This window comes from Nyctereutes procyonoides, unplaced genomic scaffold, assembly GCF_905146905.1.
Source record: "Nyctereutes procyonoides isolate TBG_1078 unplaced genomic scaffold, NYPRO_anot_genome, whole genome shotgun sequence".
NCBI classification, from domain to species: domain Eukaryota; kingdom Metazoa; phylum Chordata; class Mammalia; order Carnivora; family Canidae; genus Nyctereutes; species Nyctereutes procyonoides.
Genome location: NW_026575044.1, coordinates 51,591,028 through 51,610,458, shown reverse-complemented (window position 1 = coordinate 51,610,458; position 19,431 = coordinate 51,591,028). Strand labels below are relative to the sequence as shown.

The 19,431-nt window shown below is 48.7% G+C and overlaps 1 protein-coding gene across 11 annotated transcripts; it reads left to right on the top strand.

The window, feature by feature from the left end:
• The first annotated feature begins 355 nt into the window (after window positions 1–355).
• LOC129509079 (uncharacterized) lies at window positions 356–17,665 on the top strand. Of its 11 annotated transcripts, XM_055324461.1 has the most exons (6): window positions 356–435; window positions 7,554–7,644; window positions 10,670–13,325; window positions 13,523–13,646; window positions 15,061–15,316; window positions 15,513–17,665. In XM_055324461.1, the coding sequence occupies exons 3-6, from the start codon at window positions 13,036–13,038 to the stop codon at window positions 15,866–15,868; spliced, it is 1,026 nt and encodes a 341-aa protein (XP_055180436.1). In that variant the 5' UTR covers window positions 356–435; window positions 7,554–7,644; window positions 10,670–13,035; the 3' UTR covers window positions 15,869–17,665. The 11 variants fall into 11 exon arrangements, 7 of the variants coding, with proteins under 7 accessions (XP_055180436.1, XP_055180439.1, XP_055180437.1 ...); XM_055324464.1 differs by lacking the exon at window positions 7,554–7,644 and having other exon boundaries at window positions 391–435; window positions 12,997–13,325; XM_055324462.1 differs by lacking the exon at window positions 356–435 and having other exon boundaries at window positions 7,449–7,644.
• The last annotated feature ends 1,766 nt before the right edge of the window (window positions 17,666–19,431 follow it).

The following is a 19,431-nucleotide window of genomic DNA, read 5'->3' as shown; positions in this document are numbered from 1 at the left end:
TCTTGGTTAAGCGGTGAACCCCTCCGTCAACGAGTCCGCACCCTTCTTAACGAGAGACCCGACTGCGTTCCGGGGGCGCTGGGCTGGGCCGGGGGGCGGGAGACGCTGGAGAAACTTGGGGCCCAGCTACCTCCCGGCAGCCCCGCGTGCACCCCGAGCGCCGCCTCCCGGCTGCGGCCCCGCCCCTCGCGCCGTCGGGGGGTCCTACCCGCGGCTCCGCCACTCGGCCCCGCGCCCCACGGGGAGCCCGGAGGTACGCACCGGAAGTGGGCGCTGTCACCATGGGAACCGAGGACGGGCCCTCGCCGGGGCTGAATTACTGAGCCTGCGCGGGGCTGGCCTGGTCATTGGCCACGCCCCCTCCTGGGGTCCGGGCCGTTAGAGCGACTGCAGCGGCGTCCTCGCCCGGGGCAAGGGGTTAGATTGACCGTGGAGGTGAGACTGAGAGAATAATGATGTCCGCACACAACCTGTACTTTCTGTTTATATATTTGGGTCTGTTTGGTTTGGGGTGCCTCAAACTCTGTATAGTTGGATTGTGGGTTTTTATTTTTTTATAATCTGAGGATCTTTCTATCATTAAGGATTAAATACGTTTACTCACATTGCTGTAGTTTGCAAATCAGTATAAAAACTTGGTGAAAGGTTGTCCTGAACGGGAGCACTAAACACACGCCTAGATTTGGGTTGAAGTAGGTAGGACCGTGCTGGGTGCTGGGTGGCGAGGAGCCAGAAGGTGTGCACCAGAGGCTGGTGGGCGGATCCCATGGGGTTAGAACTGCTAAGTCACTAAGCCACTTGAGAATGATGGAGAGTTTTATTTAAAAAAAAATTTTTTTTAATTTATTTATGATAGTCACAGAGAGAGAGAGAGAGAGAGACAGAGACACAGGCAGAGGGAGAAGCAGGCTCCATGCACCGGGAGCCCGACGTGGGACTCGATCCCTGGTCTCCAGGATCGCGCCCTGGGCCAAAGGCAGGCGCCAAACCGCTGCGCCACCCAGGGATCCCTGATGGAGAGTTTTAGAGCCCGTTAGGATGTGATGACAGAGGGACGGAGGAGTTGTCTGGGGTGATGGAACTTCTCTGGATCCTGATTGTGCTGGAATTTACACAAATCGATACATGTGCTAAACCTATAACAAGGCAGTTTTTATTGTATTTTAATCTAAAAAATAGAAATTTACAATTTAACCCCCAAATAAGTAAACCTCCTGTGTCTGACCACCCAAGGTGATGGATATTTTGTTTCTTTAACCAGTCTGATTTCTCTGCGATGTCTCTTCAGCTGTCCGTGTTTTATCTATAATTTAAAATGGCAGAGTTTATCAGTCTTAGCAAGACTAAGACTTGATGCTGCAGCTGTCATAGATTTGGTATTTAGGGCGCCTGGGAGGCTCAGTCAGGTAAGCATCTGCCTTTGGCTCAGGTGGTAATCCTAGGGTCCTGGGATCAAGCCCTACGTTGGGCTCCCGGCTCAGTGGGGAGCCTGCTTCTCCCCTGCCTGTGCTCTCTCTCTCTCAAAAAAAAAAAAAAAAAAAAAAAAAAGATTTGATATTTATGGTGAGCATTCTGAACACTGGTGCTCACCCACAGTGCCAACACGTTTCTAAAAAGGGGGATTGTGGGTTGGGGTTAGGGTTAGATTGGAGTTGGGATTCTGTTAGGTTTGAGTGAAATTCATAATAAATGAGAGGAGAGGGAGCCTTGAGCAGAGATGTTTCAGAGAATTCTTGGAATGGGCCACACTTTAGCCTTTTTATATCAGGAGCAAGACCGCCAGTGTGTTTGCCTCTGACAGGTAGAATAATGAGAGTTTTTATTTTATTCTCTATACGTTACTGTGTTGTTCAGATTTGCAGTTAAAAACATGTGCCGCTTTTATAAAAGAAAAAGTTAATGCTAAAAAGCAAGACAGTGAAGTTTATCTTCCTAAACATCTGGAGCAGGTATTTATTCTGAATTTGTTTCCTTTAGCTCGAGGCTCAGGAAGGATGGTGCTGCCCTGCCATCTAGTGGCCGAACGGCAAAGGGCCTTCCAAACCAGCATTTCGGTGCAAAAAAAATTGGTTTTACCAATTTTGAGGAAGACAACAGATATACCTTGTTCTGGGTAAAACTTTGATTCGGTTGAAGACTTATTGATCCCAAACACAGATCAAGTATTCTATCTTACGGTAAATTCTCATCCTTTTGGCATCGTCAAGGAACAAAACTCTTCCACGCAAGGCTTAACTCTTAAGGAACTGTGTAAAAATTAAATGAATGCTCTCGCTGTTTCTTAAACAAGAATCAATTGAACAAAAGCACCTTTCCTTTAGAGCTCCTGGTTTAAAAAAATATCACCAGGAAGAGCCTGGTTTAGTTGTAGTTACTCAGTAAATCCTGGGCTTGGTGTAGCAGTTTCTTAGGGTTACACCCTGCATTGGTTTGCTAGGTCAGCTACAGCATAGTGCTACAGACTGGGTGGCTTGAACAACAACGGAAGATCCTTGTCTCACAGTTCTGGAGGCTGCACTTTCAAGATCAGGGTGTTGGCAGCACTAGTACCTTCTGAGGGCTGGGAGGGAAGGTTCAATTCCACGTTTCTCTCTCTTTGGCTTGTGGATGGCCATGTTTTCCTTGTGTCTTGTCACCTTCCCTTCCCTTCATATGTGTCTCTGTGTCCAAATAGCCCCTTTTAATAAAGACTCCAGTCACATTGCATTAGTGCCCATGTAAGGACCCCAGTTTAACTTGCTTAACCCTTTAAAGACCCTATGTCCATATAAGGTCACACTCTGAAGTGTGGGGGTTAGAGTTCAACATGTGAATGGGGGCAGGGTGCACCATTCAACCCTGATTCGGCTTTCTATCCAGCTGAACCACAATTCTGTTTTGATAAACAATAAGCATGAGGCGGGCGATACAAAGAAAAGGTGCCGTTACTATTTCATAGGTGTCATGGGTGGCCTTGAGTCAGACTAGAATGGAAGGGGCCTGACCAAGAGCTGGGGATGGTGGGGGATTGTTGACCCAGCAGGCGACGGGGTGGGCAGTGTGGACACACACTGCATGGAGTGGGGAGGGGAGGCCGTCAGCTGGCCAGGCATTGAGGGGAAGTACATTGTCTGGCAGTGGGGTATTGGGGCCCATGCTGAGGATAAGAGAAAAGGGATGGGGGACCTGGAGCCAGTGCAGGTCCTGGGAGCAGCTTCACTGGGGCATGATGGCGAAGAGCTGAACCACTCAACTGCAATATGTGCGTGTCATTGTTGAACTGTGTACTGGGGCATGATTGAGCTTTGCCGCTGTAGGCAGCGTTGTGGCCTGGGCCCATATGAGCTGGCACAGTTGTGCTGGGCCCTACGAGTGCAGCTGGGCTCTGCGGAGGTGGTCTGCAGCGCAGACTCCTGGGCAGCCTCAGTGTCTCCAGACATCAGCTGGGAGGGTAAATCTGCTGGGCTGGGGTTTGTCCCTCTGCTATAGCAGTAATTTAACATCGTGTGAAGGTTTCTGATGCAATTCAACCATTTCCTAGGTTATCTGGGAAATTTATTTGGAGGTCTGGGAGTAAATCCTGAGAGTGTTCTAATGAAGTCCCATAAATCTTTGATGTAAAGATCTAAAATTTTATATATTAGTTTAGCTTTATATAAGGTTCACACAAGATTTACAAACATACCTTGTTTGCTTGATCGTATCTCGGCAGGTAGAGATTTTCCAAAATGTGGAAATCACTTCATTATATAGGTCTGGACATCATAATGGCAGTTAATAAAATGAAATTCTAATTGAGTTTTCATTTTATTGCTGTTTTCTTAAGGAGAAGAATTTGCAGAAGGTAAGAAAAACACCTTCTAGAAGATTAGAACATAATTAGCAAAATGAACACATCGATATAAATGTATACAAGTTAGTCTTTTCTGGCTTTCCTGTGACCCATTATTAGAAATCTGATTGGCAGGTATTTCTGCAATTAGTTGATTCTGGAAATTTTGGCAAGCTTTGCTCCTTTCTACCTCAAGAATTGGGAACTGCCCAGTTTATAAATGCCAATATAACAATATCCTTTAGTGTTTAAAGTGCTTTGGGAAGGGGCACCCGGGGGGCTCAGCCAGTGAAGTGTCTGCCTTGGGCTCAGGTCGTGATCCCAGGGTCCTGGGGTTGAGCCCCTTGGCTCCCTGCTCCATGGGGAGCTTACTCCCACCTCTCCCTCTGCCCACCCTCCACCGCTTGTGCACTCTCTCTCCCCCTCTCTCTCTCATAAAATCTTTTTAAAAAATGCTTTGGGAAAAGTCTCTGTCAAATAAAGATAGAGTTTTATAATGTATAATATTTGATATCAAATATTTATATATAAAATATTATTTATATATAAAATATTGATGCCTGCTTTAAGAGATCTTTTGCCAAATTCACGAAATGTGTGTGTGTGTGTGTGTGTGTGTGTGTGTGTGTGCGTGCGCGCGCGCGCCGTGCTGCCGGGGTGTGTTGGCCGCCCCCCCTCAGGACCCGCTCTCCATGACTTCAAGGCAGGCCTGGCTGGGGGGTCCACCTGTGCGGCCTGCTTCCAGGCTTTCCTCCCCACTGGCTTCAGGGCGGAGAAGGGGCGCCAGGGAGGAGAATACAGCCAGAGTCCTCGGGCTCCTGACAGGGATGCTCGGAAGCCAACTCCTGCCAGGTGCCGCTGCCGGGGAGCTGCCTCCCTGGGCGCTTCATGCCCAGGGTAGTGCCTGTGCCCGGGCAGCTGCCCCAGCAGATGTTACCTTCTGAACAGGGCCACATGTGTTAGGTAGTCCCTTTTATTAGATTCTCCTCAAATTATCCAGGTGTTTGCCCCTCTGGCCTTTGCTAAGATGTCGAATAATACAGTGTGTTTCCTTTTCTTTCCTTTGTGTGAACTAAGCCTCCGGCAGAAAACACTAACATTCAATCCCTGTGAAAAACTGGAGAAAGTTGTTCTATAAAGCTGCTGTCTCCATACATCTCTTCTTCCTTTTCTTTTACTAGAAACCAGTGTTCCAATTTCCAGTCACCAGAGTCTCTCTCGAGGTCAGCTTAGCCACAGCCTGTCAGGATTCAAGGGGTTATTCATACCTTGGTATTGTTTGGGTCAGACATTTTATAGCCCCTGATGCAGCAACCGTCCTCTCGAATGTGTGAGCTGGAACGGTTTTCTTCTTCTTATTATTATTATTAATGAAAAAACAAGTTTTTTCATTTGTGTCTTTGTCTCTTCCCGTGAATAGGCAGCTGGACTTCTCACCTTACTCTTTTATCACATATACATATCCTGTCGCATTACAATGCAAGACTTCAGAAGCCAGAGACATGAAGGGTTAGCCTCTCATAGTAGAAAACGTGTGTGTATACAATACAGTGAGTTGTGTTCCTTCAAAATTCGTATGTTGAAGTCCAAACTCAACAGCGTGATTATATTTGGAGATAGGACTTTTTGAGGGCTTGCTTTCAATATTTTATTTAAATTCAATTTGCCAACATGTAACCAGTGCTCATCCCATCACGTGCCCTCCTCAGTGCCCATCACCCAGCATCTTCTTACCAGCCTCTGACATAAGGGAGATAGAAGCTATTTCCACAGTAGGTAGGGAGCTGCAAGGGACAGGTTCTGGGCTCAACTCTCAGAAAGAAGTGTTCCTTGAACACAGCTTTCACCTATGGGAACCTCTCACCTATGGGAGTTAGAAGCAGGCTCCACTCTAGGTGAGGAGGTGCCATGGAAAGTCTCCGTACTGAACTCAGAGATGCAAGCCTTCTGGGCCTACAGCTTGCCACCAGCCTCTCACCTGTGGGAGGTACAAGCTAGCTGCACAGGGGTGCTATGTACTGAACGGTGAGCACCCAGCGTTCCTGGGGAGCAGCTTTGCGCCACCTTCTCACCTACCGGGCTTAGAACCTCCTTCCAGCCCTTGGCAAATACCATTCTACTTTCTGTTTTTATGAATCTATATTTTGAATAGGAATGGGATGAATCTGGAAAAGAGATGTCTAAATGTGTGTCTCTTGGCCCAGAAATGAGGCCGGCACCTTCCATGCCCTAGGCCTCCTGACATCCACAGGCTTCTGGGACCAAACTCTGAGGGGCCCAGTGTCCACACCTTTCCCACAGTCCCAAGGATTCCCCCAGGCTCCCTAGTTTAAAGCAGACAAATTTGCTTTGAGACACGGGCTCATCCTTTCTCCAAAGGTGAATCTAGTTGTTGTTGTTGTTGTTTTTTGATATTTTATTTATTCATGAGAGACAGAGAGAGAGAGAGAGAGAGAAAGAGAGGCAGAGACACAGGCAGAGGGAGAAGCAGGCTCCATGCGGGGAGCTGGATGTGGGACTCGATCCCGATCCCGGGACTTCAGTATCACACCCCAGGCAAAGGCGGCGCTAAACCACTGGGCTGCTGGGGCTGCCCTGAATCTAGTTTTTTAAAAGAGAGCCAAACGAGGGAAATGGATACGCAAGATGTCAAAGATCTTTAGGAGAGGTGAAAGCGGGGTAATGTGGAGAATGGTGACTAGCACAACCTCATAACAACTTGGCTTCTGGGTGGGTCCGTGGGTGAAGCTTCTGCCTTCAGCCCAGGTCATGATCCCAGGGTCCTGAGTTGAGCCCTGCATCAGGTTCCCTGCTCGGTGGGGAGCATGCTTTTCCCTCTCCCTCTGCCCATGGCCCCACTCATGCTCTCTCTTTCATTCAGTCTCTCTCTCAAATAAAATCTTTTAAAAAAGAAAATTTCTCATAATCTTATGGATTTTCTTTATTTTTAAAGCTTTTTTTTTTTTAAATACATCTGCCCTCCCTGCCAAGAAATTGGACAGGTGTACTTCAAACTTGAAGGCTGCAGAAGCATGATTCATTTTCCCCCCTTGGGAGGACTACTTTTCCACTCAGACTTAGGCATTCTGTTCCAGTGGGTTCAGAGCAGGGGAAAGGAAATAGGTGCCACCCGCAGATGTGGCCTCTTCCCTCCAAGGGGGTCGAGAATGTGCCACAGCCTGTTGGCTCTCAGGATGTGCTCTGGTTGCACCATGGAGAGAATCTGGGAATGCCTCCCCAGTTCCCTGGGACGGAGTGTCAGTGCCCACAGAGAGTGGTACTAGACAGCCCTGGCCCTCAGGTGGCCTCCCCTGTGCCCCAGCTCTCCCTTGTACATGCACACACATCCATCCATGTGTGCACACACACAACGAAGGCTCACACAAAACTTAGGAACATCTACCCTGTATCATATGACAGTCAGGCAAGGGGGGGTCCAAGAGCATCCCCTGGTCTCCTGATGACCTACCCTCAACTGAGCGAAGAATTCAATCAGGAGAATGGGAAACTGTAGACAGCCACACAACATCTACTTCCTTGTCTTGTTTCTTATCAGAAACCTAACTTAAGTGGCAAAATGACCAGCTAAATTCTACATTTCTTGGGCTTCCTTGCAGCCAGGGTGTCTAACAAAACATAAGTGCAAGTGGCTGGGTGGGACTTATAGTGACTATACAAAGGGACAGTGGTAGGTGCTCCTTTTGGCTGCTCCTTTCCCCACTCCCTCTTGTTTGTTGCCTAGAACAAAGATGTGATGGATGGAGCTACAGCCACCTTTCTGGGACCAAGAAGATTGTAAAGACTTGAGCTATGGAACCAGTGCCAACCACCAGGTATTTCTAGACTTTTATTACATATTAAAAGTGAATACTCTTCAGTCCATGTACACACATCTGTGTGTTTCATGTTCTGTTACTAAGAGCTGGATGTAGCTCATAACTGATAGAGAAGATCAAAGGTGTGAGAGAAGAAAAAAAAAATCCCCTGGAGGAAGGTCTCAGAAGGGAAGGAGATTGTGGGATTATTAAACAACAAGAAGAAAGTTGACAAAAGAGGCGAAGATTTCTGTTTCAGAAATAGAAACAAAGGCAGAGGAGGGTGAATGGCAGTTTGTGAGCCCACCCTGAGGGGCAAATGGACAGGAAGTGTCTCTCATCTGGGGATAGGAGAGACCATGTGGTAAGTGAGTGAGGTGTCAGATCCTCGGTGAGAATGCAGGTGTTGGAAACACCGCCCAGAGGAAGGTCAACAGGAGAGCGTTGCCATCACAGACAGGGACACAGGGGCGATGCGGCTGGCATCTGCAGGACCCCACATGTGGTGGCCCATTGAGCCCCTTGCTCAGGAGTCTCACTGACCATGTAGGACCCCCAGCCCCAGTGCAGCCCCCTCTCTCTGGTTACTGTGTGGGGGTTGCCCTGAGAACACACGCCACAGAACAAAGCAGAACCAGAAGGCCCGAGTTCAAATCCCAGCTGCTCCGTGCACCCAGAAATGCTCCACTTTCTATACTTGCACAAAGGGGAGTAATACAGGCAGCTCATGGTGTCAGGAGGAGGACATAGGGAACGTGCATGAAGCACTGAGGACTGGCACAGAGTCACCACACCAGTGATGACGCTTGAGGAGCTACCTCAAAAGGAAGTGTGAAAGCAAGAGGCACGTGACAGATGCTTAGCCCTGAGAAACAAGCATTACTAGAATGCAGCTTCCAGCTGGCATCTTCTTTGGTCAGGTTATAACCCGTATCCAATATATGTGTGCATGTGGATGTCAACTGACTGACTGACTGACTGACTGACTGACTTACTTACTTACTTACTTACTTACTTTATTTATTTATTTATTTATTTATTTATTTATTTATTTATTTATTATTCATTCATGAGAGAGAGAGAGAGAGAGAGAGAGAGAGGCAGAGACACAGGCAGAGGGAGAAGCAGGCTCCATGCAGGGAGCCCGACGTGGGACTCGATCCCGGGTCTCCAGAATCATGCCCTGGGCCAAAGGCGGCGCTAAGCCACTGAGCCACCCGGGCTGCCCCTGACCTACTTTTAATTCTGAGAAAGAAGTTATCGCAGGAAGTGGGTTTTACCTATACTCTTGTGTGTTGACATTAGAAACTATCTCAAAAGTATATGTGAAAGCAACAGGCGAGTGCCATATACTTAACCCTGAGAAGGAAGTGTTAGTATAATGTAGTTTTAAACTAGTATCTTGGGGCAGCCCGGGTGGCTCAGCGGTTTAGCGCCGCCTTCAGCCCAGGGCCTGATCCTGGAGACCTTGGATCGAGTCCCATTTCAGCCTCCCTGCATGGAGCCTGCTTCTCCCTCTGCCTGTGTCTCTGCCTCTCTCTCTCTCTCTCTCTCTGCGTATTCTCATGAATAAATAAACAAAATCTTTAAAAAAATAAAATAAACTAGTATCTTGTTTGGCAAGTTTAGGGTCAGGGTCAGGCTCAGGGTCAGGGTTAGGGTTAAGGTTAGGGTCAAGGTTAAAGTTAGGGTCAGGGTCAGGGAAAGAGTGAGGGTCAGGATTAGGGTTGGGGTTAGGGTTAGGGTAAGGGTCAGGATCATGGTCAGGGTTAGGGATAAGATCAGGGTCGGGCTCAGGGTTTGAGTTCGGGTTTAGGGGTTCGGGTTTGGGTTCTGGTTTGGGTAAAGTACTAAAGCATTGCCTAGGAAATGTACATTTATGGTGTTTGCTTCTTATTGCAAAGAACTTAAGGATTTTTGAGTCTGTTGGTAAACATGGTTTGTGCTTTATTGTTTCATAAATTTACATCTGAAGAATTCTGATATAAGGGTTCATACTTGCTCACTACATTGTTTTCAAGGGAGACTAAGTTTTCTAAAAGTTAAAATTCTGCTATGTCTATAGACCGATAGGAATGAGGGGAAAATTCTGTGTGTAGAAAACTAGGAGATATGTTGCAAAAAACTAAGGAATGGAAATGCATTTAGACTGAAAGTAAAAGTAGGATATTTTGAAATAAGTAAGACGGGTTGTTTGGAAAGATAGGACACGGTACAAAATGTAGATGCAAAGCTAGAGTTAAGGTTAGAGACCAGGAATTTGGAGGGCCGTATCTGCCATCAGCGAGGGTTGGGTTTAATGTTGGGGTGTGGATTAGGGGTTAGGGTTAGGCCTCACGAGTTTGGATGGTCCTATCTGCCTACCTGGTGGAGACCCCCCAGGGGGCTGAGTTGAGGATGAGGCTCAGCGTGAGGCTCGGGCTCGGAGCTCATGTGCAGGGGAGCGCTGCACATTGGCCTGGGCTCAGGGGGCCCTTAGTCTATCTCCACTTCCTCCTATCTACCCCTCATACAAATGGCACTTTGTCCAACCTGAGGGTTGGCTGACCTTTATGGTGTCACTCGCTAGTCCCCATGTGTGTGTGTGTGTAAAATCATAAATATATATTATATAGAATCATAATTTGCTGTTATCTATCTCACCCATTTCACTTGGCATAATGCCTTCAAAGCCCAGCATAGTCATCCCACGTAGCAGGGGTTCCTTTCCCGCAGCCGACTCCTGTTCCCTTATAGCTAACACGTTTTTATCCACTCACCGCTGATGGGCATGGGTGTGCTCGTGTCTTGGTTGTTGAAAATAGTGCTTTCTGCTCATGGAGGTGAAAGCATTTCCTGGACATATTCTTCTGTTTTCTATGGATATGGTCCCAGAAGTGGAACTGCTCAATCATATGGCAGTTCAATTTTTAAACTTTGAGGAAGCACCATATGTGTCGCACAGTGACTGTACCAATGTGCGATCCCAACAGTAGAGCCCAAGGCTTCCCTTCTCTCCACATTCTCAGCAGCAGTTCTCATCTCTTGTCTTTTTTTATGATAGCTCTTCCAATGGATGTGATGTGATGTCTCATTGTGGGCTTGACTTGCATTTTTCTTATGGTGAGTCATGTTGTCTACCTGTTTATCATGTGTTTATTTTCTCTAGGAAAATGCCAGAGTATGCTGTGTCTGGGGTCCAGGGACAAGACTGGTCTCCACAGGACCTTCAGGATCCTCCTTTAGATAGGCATGGGTGGCTGCAGGGTCACTCTTCTGGCTGAGGCGAGGTCCCAAATTTGTAAAGAGGACACCAATGGAGAGGACAGGGAAGGGAGGAAAGGGAGGCTTCTGAGGTCCTTTACTCTGCCCTTGGAGCCTATAGGTCCTGCTCCTTTGCCCCTGTGATTCTGGAAAGTCACCGCCTTGAGGACACACAAATAAAGCTGTCCTTTTCTTTGGTGGTGTGCTACCCAGGGCTGTAATGCTAGAGCTGGAGAACACGATGCAGGAGGCCTCCTTTTTGCAATGGTACCTAGGGACCTCTGCTGGAAGCACTGCAGAGGAAAGACTGCTGCAGAGGCCATTGTGGTCATGCCCCTGCCCAGAGACAACTTGATACTGTTAGTGGCATTTCTCCCTGCAGTCGAGGTGGTTGAAAGGGGAGGTGGGTTCCAAGAACTTTTCATTGATTCATTCCATAACTAGGCACTAAGCACGCACCCTATGCCAGATACCTTGGTGGGCCCATGGGTGGAGCTAAAAATACAAGCTCTCTGCCTTTAGGAACTCACACTCTGAAGATGGACAAAAGCACAAAAACAAAGACACGTGAAAGAAAAGAGCAAGGCTATATGCTACACAAGACTGTGTGTTGTGACTGAAGCCTGGGGAGTCATGGAAGAGAAAGGTATGAAAGGTCTCCCTGAGGGTGACATTGCTGAGAACAGAATAACAAAAGGGAGTTCAATCTGCACACGTCTGGGCGCAGTGTGCCGGGAAGAAGGGACCCCTGCTGCAGATACTCACTACCAGGAGCTGGTGTGGCCAGAGGAGGTGAAAAGGCAGCCGGCGAGGCTGCAGGGAAACGAGGAGGAGATCTGAGGAGAGGGAAGAGGGCAGGGAGAGATGTGAGGCCTGGTAGACCGTTAGTTGTCTCTCGTTCCTCTGCTCCTATATTGCCCCAATACCTCGCATCTTACACATCGTATATGTAATTTCTCACTGGTTCTGTGGATGAGGAGTCCAAGCACAAATTAGCTTGGTTCCTCAGTCTCAACGTACGCCAGAGGCTGCGGCTGTGGCCTCATGGGAGGCTAGCCTGGCAAGGCAGAGGATTTTCTGCCAAGTGGACTCAGTTCTCTGCCATGTAAGCCTCTACATGGCAGCTCAAAACCTCTCTGGTTGATTTTTGGTTCAGGGATAGAGAAGAAAATGGGAAAGAGAGTGAAGTGGAACAGGAGAGGAAGTAACTAGGAAGTGAGAGGCGATTTCCCATTGGAACTTAGATGTGACACGCCATCACGTTGGCCGTATCCTACTGGTCAGAAGCCAGGCACTAAGCACCTTGGGGTTACACAGGGATACCTATGCCACAGGTCAGGGTTGCTGGGAGTCATTATGAAGGCTGCAGCTCAGAGGCCAAAACAAGGCAACTGGGTCTCGTTCTAAATATGACAGGAAACAATCGGACAGTTTTATTACAGAAGATGACAATGTCTGCATCTTGCAGCATTCCATCCCATTGCGGTGCCCCCATTAGAATGAGGCCAGAGGGAAAGTGACCATCGTGACAGTACGTTGCTGGAACCCAGGCCACTTTTGAGTGGTACTCCATGGCTCATCCCACCCCTTCTTGTCAATCTTCCATCTTTAAATCTGCACCTCAGATACACAGGATACCAGCCCACATGGATTATAAATATCACCCATAGACACCTGATGATGTCCCTAGGAAATAGATTCTAGCCTGACCCCCACTGTGCAGGTTGGGAAACTGGGGACTATGTGAGAGACACAGGGGGTTAGGTAGGACACAGAACTGGGAAGATAGAGAAATAAAGTTCTGAATTCAACTCCGTCTCCGTAAAGGTAGGACCTTACTTGCATATTCAGAGAGTTGTGGGTGTGGCATTTTTGGCTCATCATGTACAGTTAAGGAGATGACATGGGGTAAGCAGTCATCTGCCAAGAAGGGGCTCTGGATGGGTCTGACTGAAGGCAGGGGCCCAGGTGCTGGAATCTTGAAAAAGTCACCTCACTTCCTTGGTGACAGGCCCACAACTGACTTAGAACTCTGGTAACCAGGAACCTGCATTTTAGACCTTCTTGCTTTCCAGCTGGAGGCGGTCAAGAGAACACAATGTTCTGTTGCTGTATTCCTACTTTCAGGCACTCTGGGCTCAGGAGAGTCCAGAGTGAGAGATTTTCATGTTGCTGTTGACGTCAGCTGGGCCCACTTCTCTGAAGCTTCTGGTCATGTGGCGGGAGACACCAACGTGTACCACAAGGCAGCTTGGGGCAGCCCATGGGAGAGCAGACCACACTGTGATCTCACCTGAGTGGGCCCACACCTCTTACCCTTCACTGTATGTGTGTGTGTGGAGAGGGGACAGAGGAGAGGAACATGCCCTTCCTGGGCAGAAACCAACTGCCAGGTGTTGGAAGCCTGACACATCTCTTGTGTTCAGACCCCAGGTCATAGCAGGCAAGATGAGAAGGTGAGTGCTGGGGACCAGGCTCAACTACAAATATGTTAGTCATGAGCCCAAGAGTCTCTTTCATCTGGCTTCCTCCTTGGAGATGTCTCTTCAGCTGCTCCTCTGGCCTGAACTGGAGAACACGATTTCTAATAGGGGTGTCCCCTTGTGCTGATGCCCAGGGAGGACCCTAATGTCTCTTGGCCCTGTATATACAGGACACTGTCTTTGCAGAGCTGCACCCAGGAGATCTTAGAGGAGACGGTCTGTGGCTTCAACTATTCCAACTCCCTAGACAATTATCAGGTGCACCAGGCCACCAAGGATCAGTGCTGTTCTAAGGTGAGAATGGGAAGAGGGTTCTCCACACAAATATGGCCCCAATGCAAACTTGGGGAGAAACCTGGGGCCCTCCCATAGCGTTTCCACATGAGTGTCCCACAGGCCCAACCGCAAAGAGATCTGAACCCCCACGCCTAACCTCCAGCTACGTAATGAGGTGGGAAGACACTCTTCACCTATGCTGGAATGGTGCAGAATACATGTAATGTTTTTGAGGACTTGGGGGAGGTTGTTTTGTTTTTCACAAAGCAATGAGTATCTTTGCAGTTTACTACTGTTTTTATGATTTCACCTACTCGTCCCAGATAGCCTGTGTAGAACCCAGCTCCACTGTCCCTGCAGAACTTCTCCAAGCCCTTACAAATCATCACACTAAAGAGGATGATTTAACACAAAAGGAAGGGTGGGATGAAGCCATTCTATATGTTTCTCTGTAACGTGTCCTCTCTCAGAACACATCAGATCATTGTAGGCCCAACAGGTCATGAGCTGTGTCCTTATAGGTCCTCGTAGCACTCCAAGAAATGAGGCCGTCTGCCACAGTGATTCAGCCTTTCAAGGCCTTGGTACTTGACCTGATGCCATTCTCTTGCCATTTCTGCAGTGCTGCAAGGAATGCCTCATGTGTCCCCACAGACCATTTTAGTTGCTAGATCTGCCATAACATGGAACCCTGATTAGGAGGAAGGAGTCTGATGCCTCGTGGCCCCGGTAGCTGGCTCTGTCTTTTTTAGAGATTCACTCAGGAAATCTTTGATGAGCTGCTCCAAGGGTTCAACTACTCCATCTCCCCTGACAAGCACAGGTGCATCAGGCCACCAACTACATCAACCTACATCAAGTGCCGGTCTGGGGCGAGAACAGGTCCACATTCATGTCCAATGTCAAGACCTAGAGATGATCAGGGCAAGCCCAGAATGCAGACTAGAAACAACTGGCTCCCCTGGGGTCTGCTGAGGAAGGTGGTTTTCCCCTGAGCCTTTCTCCTCATGTCAGGAACAGATCAAGCCATATCAGCCCAGGGGAAATGCCGTGCAGCCCATGCTTTGGACAATTCTCAGGCTGAACGTATGTGATCTTGAGCAGCATTTGAGGTTCTAACCCGTTGTGTTCTCCTATTGGCAGTGGGGATGTTTACTGATGACTCAATGGCGAACCGGTCTTCATAAAGGCTATTAGTTGAGAGAAATGCTGTTGTTGCTCAGCTAGCAGAATGTGTTGAAGATACCAGTGGTTTACCATGTCTCCCCTAAAACCAATGGTACTTTGAAGCCTAGAACCTTTTTCTGTGTGGGCACTCAAGTCCCTTGTCCTGTACAATTTCCGGAGGGGATGGGAGTCTCTGGGCTGAGCGCCAAACCTTGATCTTCCCAGTGGTTCATGGTTTGGAAGCTGACTACAGTGCCCCTCCTAGTCTCTCTGGTGTGAAAAGGAATCAACCCTGTCCCTGGGTGAGACCTGCACCATGCTGACAGGCAAGGAAGGCACAATGGAGGATTTCGTACAGCCACTGGTACCATCCTTCCAGGACAGAAACCTCTCAAACATCCCAGTCATTTCCTGCATATACCAGGTGTTTACCACAGCCCAGCAGGTCCTGGGCCAGCAGTTCCACAGGGGAGTGACCACACCATGCACAGCACAGGGGGTGAGGCTCGCCTCTATTACAGGTATGTTTTGGGAATGTCACTGAACCTCTCCAAACTTCCTTTTCCTCTTCTGAAAAGTGGTGTGGTAAGAGGATATGGACCTCATGGGGCTCCTATGGGAAATCCTGGGAGAAAACATGGCATAGATTTATCTGGTGCATGGCTCTGTAGAAAGGGCTGCTGGGCATCTTCATGTGCAGCAGTTCTCTCTCCCCAGCGAAGAAGCTCTCCACATCAATCCTCATGGGCCTGTGGCACTCCTGGGTTTACAGAAGCACTTTGGGAGACTACAGGTATTGTGGCCAGGGAGGGACTTTCAGAGCCATGGATCTCACAGATCTCTTGATTTCCATTGGGAGGGCTTCATTTTGGGAACTTCCTGTGAAGAGGCAAATGAATCAAAGGGAGCTGCAGATGGGGTCCCAAGCCCTCTCTGGGAAGCAGAGCACGGTCTGGGCTGATTTGGTGCCTCAAACATCCATCCCTTCAGGTGTCCCATCTTGCTCTGCCTGCCCCTCTCCATACACCTCTGCTGACCACCACACCAGGGGCCAAGAACAGAAGCTGTGGTGAGCACACCGCTCACCAATCCGCAGCAAACCTAAGCTCTGACACTGGTCTGCATGGAGGATGGAGTAGATGAGGCCCTTGGCCATGGAGAGAAGAGGATAAGTAGAAAAACCAGACTCATACAGGTTTTCTGGACGACCAGACCTTCCACTGCAAGGACAGCTACGGAGGGGTTGGAAGTCATGCTGGGGGCATTCTCTGGGACCCACACAGGAAGAATGGTGCTGTGGGAGTAGCATGTGGAAGGAAAGGCCAGGCCTCTGACGCTGCTCCACATATGACTCTCCCCAGTACCCTCTCCCCCATCTTGGGTACCTGGCCTGACCAGAAACTTCAGGACACCTGGCAGTCCCTGCACTGTGCCTGTTTTGAAGTAAAGGGGCCTGTGTGCACATGAAGTTGCATGACTGGGACCTGAAGTGCCACACCCCCCCCCCCCCCCTTATCCTGATGCCGTGGGAACTTCTGCAGCTCACTGAGGAGAGGCAGAGGGCAAGGGGTACTGCAGGCTGGGAAGACTCTCTGGGATGGGGTTCAGGGGCTGGGTGTTCCTTTAATGGCCTTGGGATCTGTCCTGGTTTTGGAAGGGCACGGGGCAAGTCAGTCACGTGGATGAACATTTCTCTTTCTCTTGTGCTGGTGCCAGCTCCACAGCTCCTTCCAGCTGCAGAGCCAGAGAAAGGGCCTCCGATGGAGCTAGCGACACCCCTAGCTCGTTTCAACCATCACCGCATGCGTCAGAGCCAGCATCACTTCCATCAGCTGTTCCAGATCTGGAATGAGGGCTCACGTCTTCTTCTGCATGTGCGCCAGGTCCTGAGCTGCAGTCAGTTCGACCACCACCTTTCTTGGGAATTGTAACTCCAGCCCTAAACATAGAGACGGAGCCACCTCCAGGCCCAGAGGCTACCTGCCACTGGTGCATAGCCCCCGAGCACCAGCTGCATGAGGAGAAGCCTGGCCTCATGGACTTCCCTCCCATGCTGGTGGCAAAGCAATTGCCATCCAAAGATGCGGTGACCAGCTGGCCCTCGGGAGGACTGGGGCAGGCTTTTTCTTCTGCTGTCTTCTGCCCCAGATCTGCCTTTCCCTGATGTGGGCTCATATGGCCGAGGTCCAAGTCTCATCTCCATCACTTACCAACCACATCAACCTGTCCAGTTCCTCAAACTCAAGCTTTCACTGTCCAGTTGCAGACTGTGGCGATAGACCCTGGGAAGAACTGATGCAGAGTTCCTATGTCGATTAAATGAGCCAGAACGGATAGGCGAATGGGCAGACCCTGGTTCCTTGGGTGGGGGAGGGCAACTGACTATGTGTGGCCAAGCCCATGGGTCGCCCACTCATCTGCCTTGGAGGCCGAGCACCCTTGTATTTATTAGGCATCTGATGTGTGCTGAAGTACAGGGCAAGCAGACAAACCATGGTTGTAGCTATCCTGTGAGAATGTGCTGCTGAAAGAGGAGTAGGACCAGAGGCATGAACAGTTGGAGGGGAAGATGCCCCCTCTGAGGAGCCACCTTGAACTGCCACCTGGAGCTTGAAGTTAGTGGGGATGATCAGGGTGCAAATGCCCTCCTTCCTTCCCTGCCAGTATCTGCTCCTGGCTCATCTTGTGCTGGGTATAATGCTGAGTGAAGTAAGTCCATCGGGGAAGGACAATCATCATGTGGTTTCACTCATACAGGGAATGTAAGAAATAAAAGGGATGATGAAGGAAAGGAGGGAAAATGAGTGGAAAAAATAGAGAGGGTGACAAACCGTGAGAGACCCCTAACTCTGGGAAACAAACAAAGGGTTGCAGAAGGGGAGGTGGGTGGGGGGATGGGGTGACTGGGTGACAGGCGCTGAGGAGGGCACTTGACGGGATGGATCAGCACTGGGTGTGATCCTGTATGTTGACAAATCAAATGTCAATTAAAAAAAAAAAGCTGCCTTCAAGGAATGTTTGTTTCTCAGAGTTCAGTATTTCCATTGCGCCTCTACACCTACTCTTGAGATAGGTGCTAGCTGAAACCGGTCTCCAAGGAACATTTGTTTCTGAGAGTTAAAGAGAGTGTTTTTCTTTTTTCTTTTTTTCTTTTTTTTAGGAGAGTGTTTTTCAAATGTGCTTCCATACCTACTTTTGAGAGAGTTTCTAGCCCCCTTATGTGAGGCGCTAGTTGAAAGCTGTATTTCAAGGAGAGCTTGTATATCAGAGTTTAGGATGGTGAATTTCCATTGGGCTTCCAAACCTACTGTTCCATAGGTTCTACTTCCTAATATGAGAGGCTAGGTGAAAGGTGCATTCAGGGAACGCTTGCTTCTCAGAGTCATGTACAGCACATTTCCAATGTGCAAACACACTTAACTGTAGAGATAGATTCTAACTCCCTTATGTGAGGAGCTAGTTGAAAGGCACTTTCAAGGAACGCTTTTTCCCCTAGAGCTCAGGATATCGCATAGCCATTGCCACCTCACACATCCTATTCCGAATGGTTCTAACTCCTTTGTGTGGGAGGCTATTTGAAAGCTGCCCACAACGAACACTTGTTTCTGAGATTGAGCACAGTGCATTTCCGTTTACCCTCCACAGCTACTGTTGAGGTAGGTTCCAACTCCCCTACGTGAGAAGCTAGTTGAAAGCTGCATTCAAGGAACGCTTCTTTGTCTAGAAATAAGAATCACATTTCCATTGACCTCCACGCCTACTGATGAGGTAGGTTTCTTATGTGAGAGGCTAGTTAAAAGATGCATTCAGGAATCGCTTATTACCCAGAGATGTGTTCAGCGCGTGTCCACTGCAACTTGATACCTGCTGTTGAGATAGGTTCCATCCTTGTGTGCGAGGCTAGTTCAAAGCCACGTTTAAGGAATGCTTTTTTTCTCACCGATAAGTATGGGGCCTTTCCATTGGGCCTCCAAATCTACTGTTGACGTAGGCTCTAACTTCCTAATGTGATAGGAGGGTGAAAACTGCACTGAAGGAATGCTCTCCTCAGGGAAGTATATCACATTTCCATTCTGCCTCCATACTGACTGTTGAGATACATTTTAACTCCATTATGTGAGAGGCTAGTTGAAGTCTGCATCCAAGGAAGGCCTGTTTCTCACAGTTACGTACCATGATCCCAGTGTGCCTCCATACCTACTTTTGAGAGTTCTTCTACCTCCCTTCCGTGAGAGGCTAGTTCAAAGCTCCATTGAAGTGTCACTTATTACCCAGATGTGTGTATAGTGCATTTCAACAGCATTACTGACACACTGCTGAGAGAGGATTTAACTCCATAGTTTGAGAGACGCATTTCCATCAGGACTCCAGAGGTACTGTGAAGTACGTTCTGAATGTGAGAGGGTACTTGAAAGCTGCATTCAAAGAACCCTTGATGCTCAGATGTCAGTATTGCATGTCCATTATGCCTCCACAGCTAGTTTGAGATAAGTTCTAACTCTTATGTGAGAGGCTAGTTGAAAGGTGAATTCAGGGTATTCACCCTGTCACCTCCCATTCTCCTCAGAGATCCAGTATCCTCTTACCTGTCCTTCCATTAGAAAATCATTTTCATGAATGGCTGGCCCATGTCAGA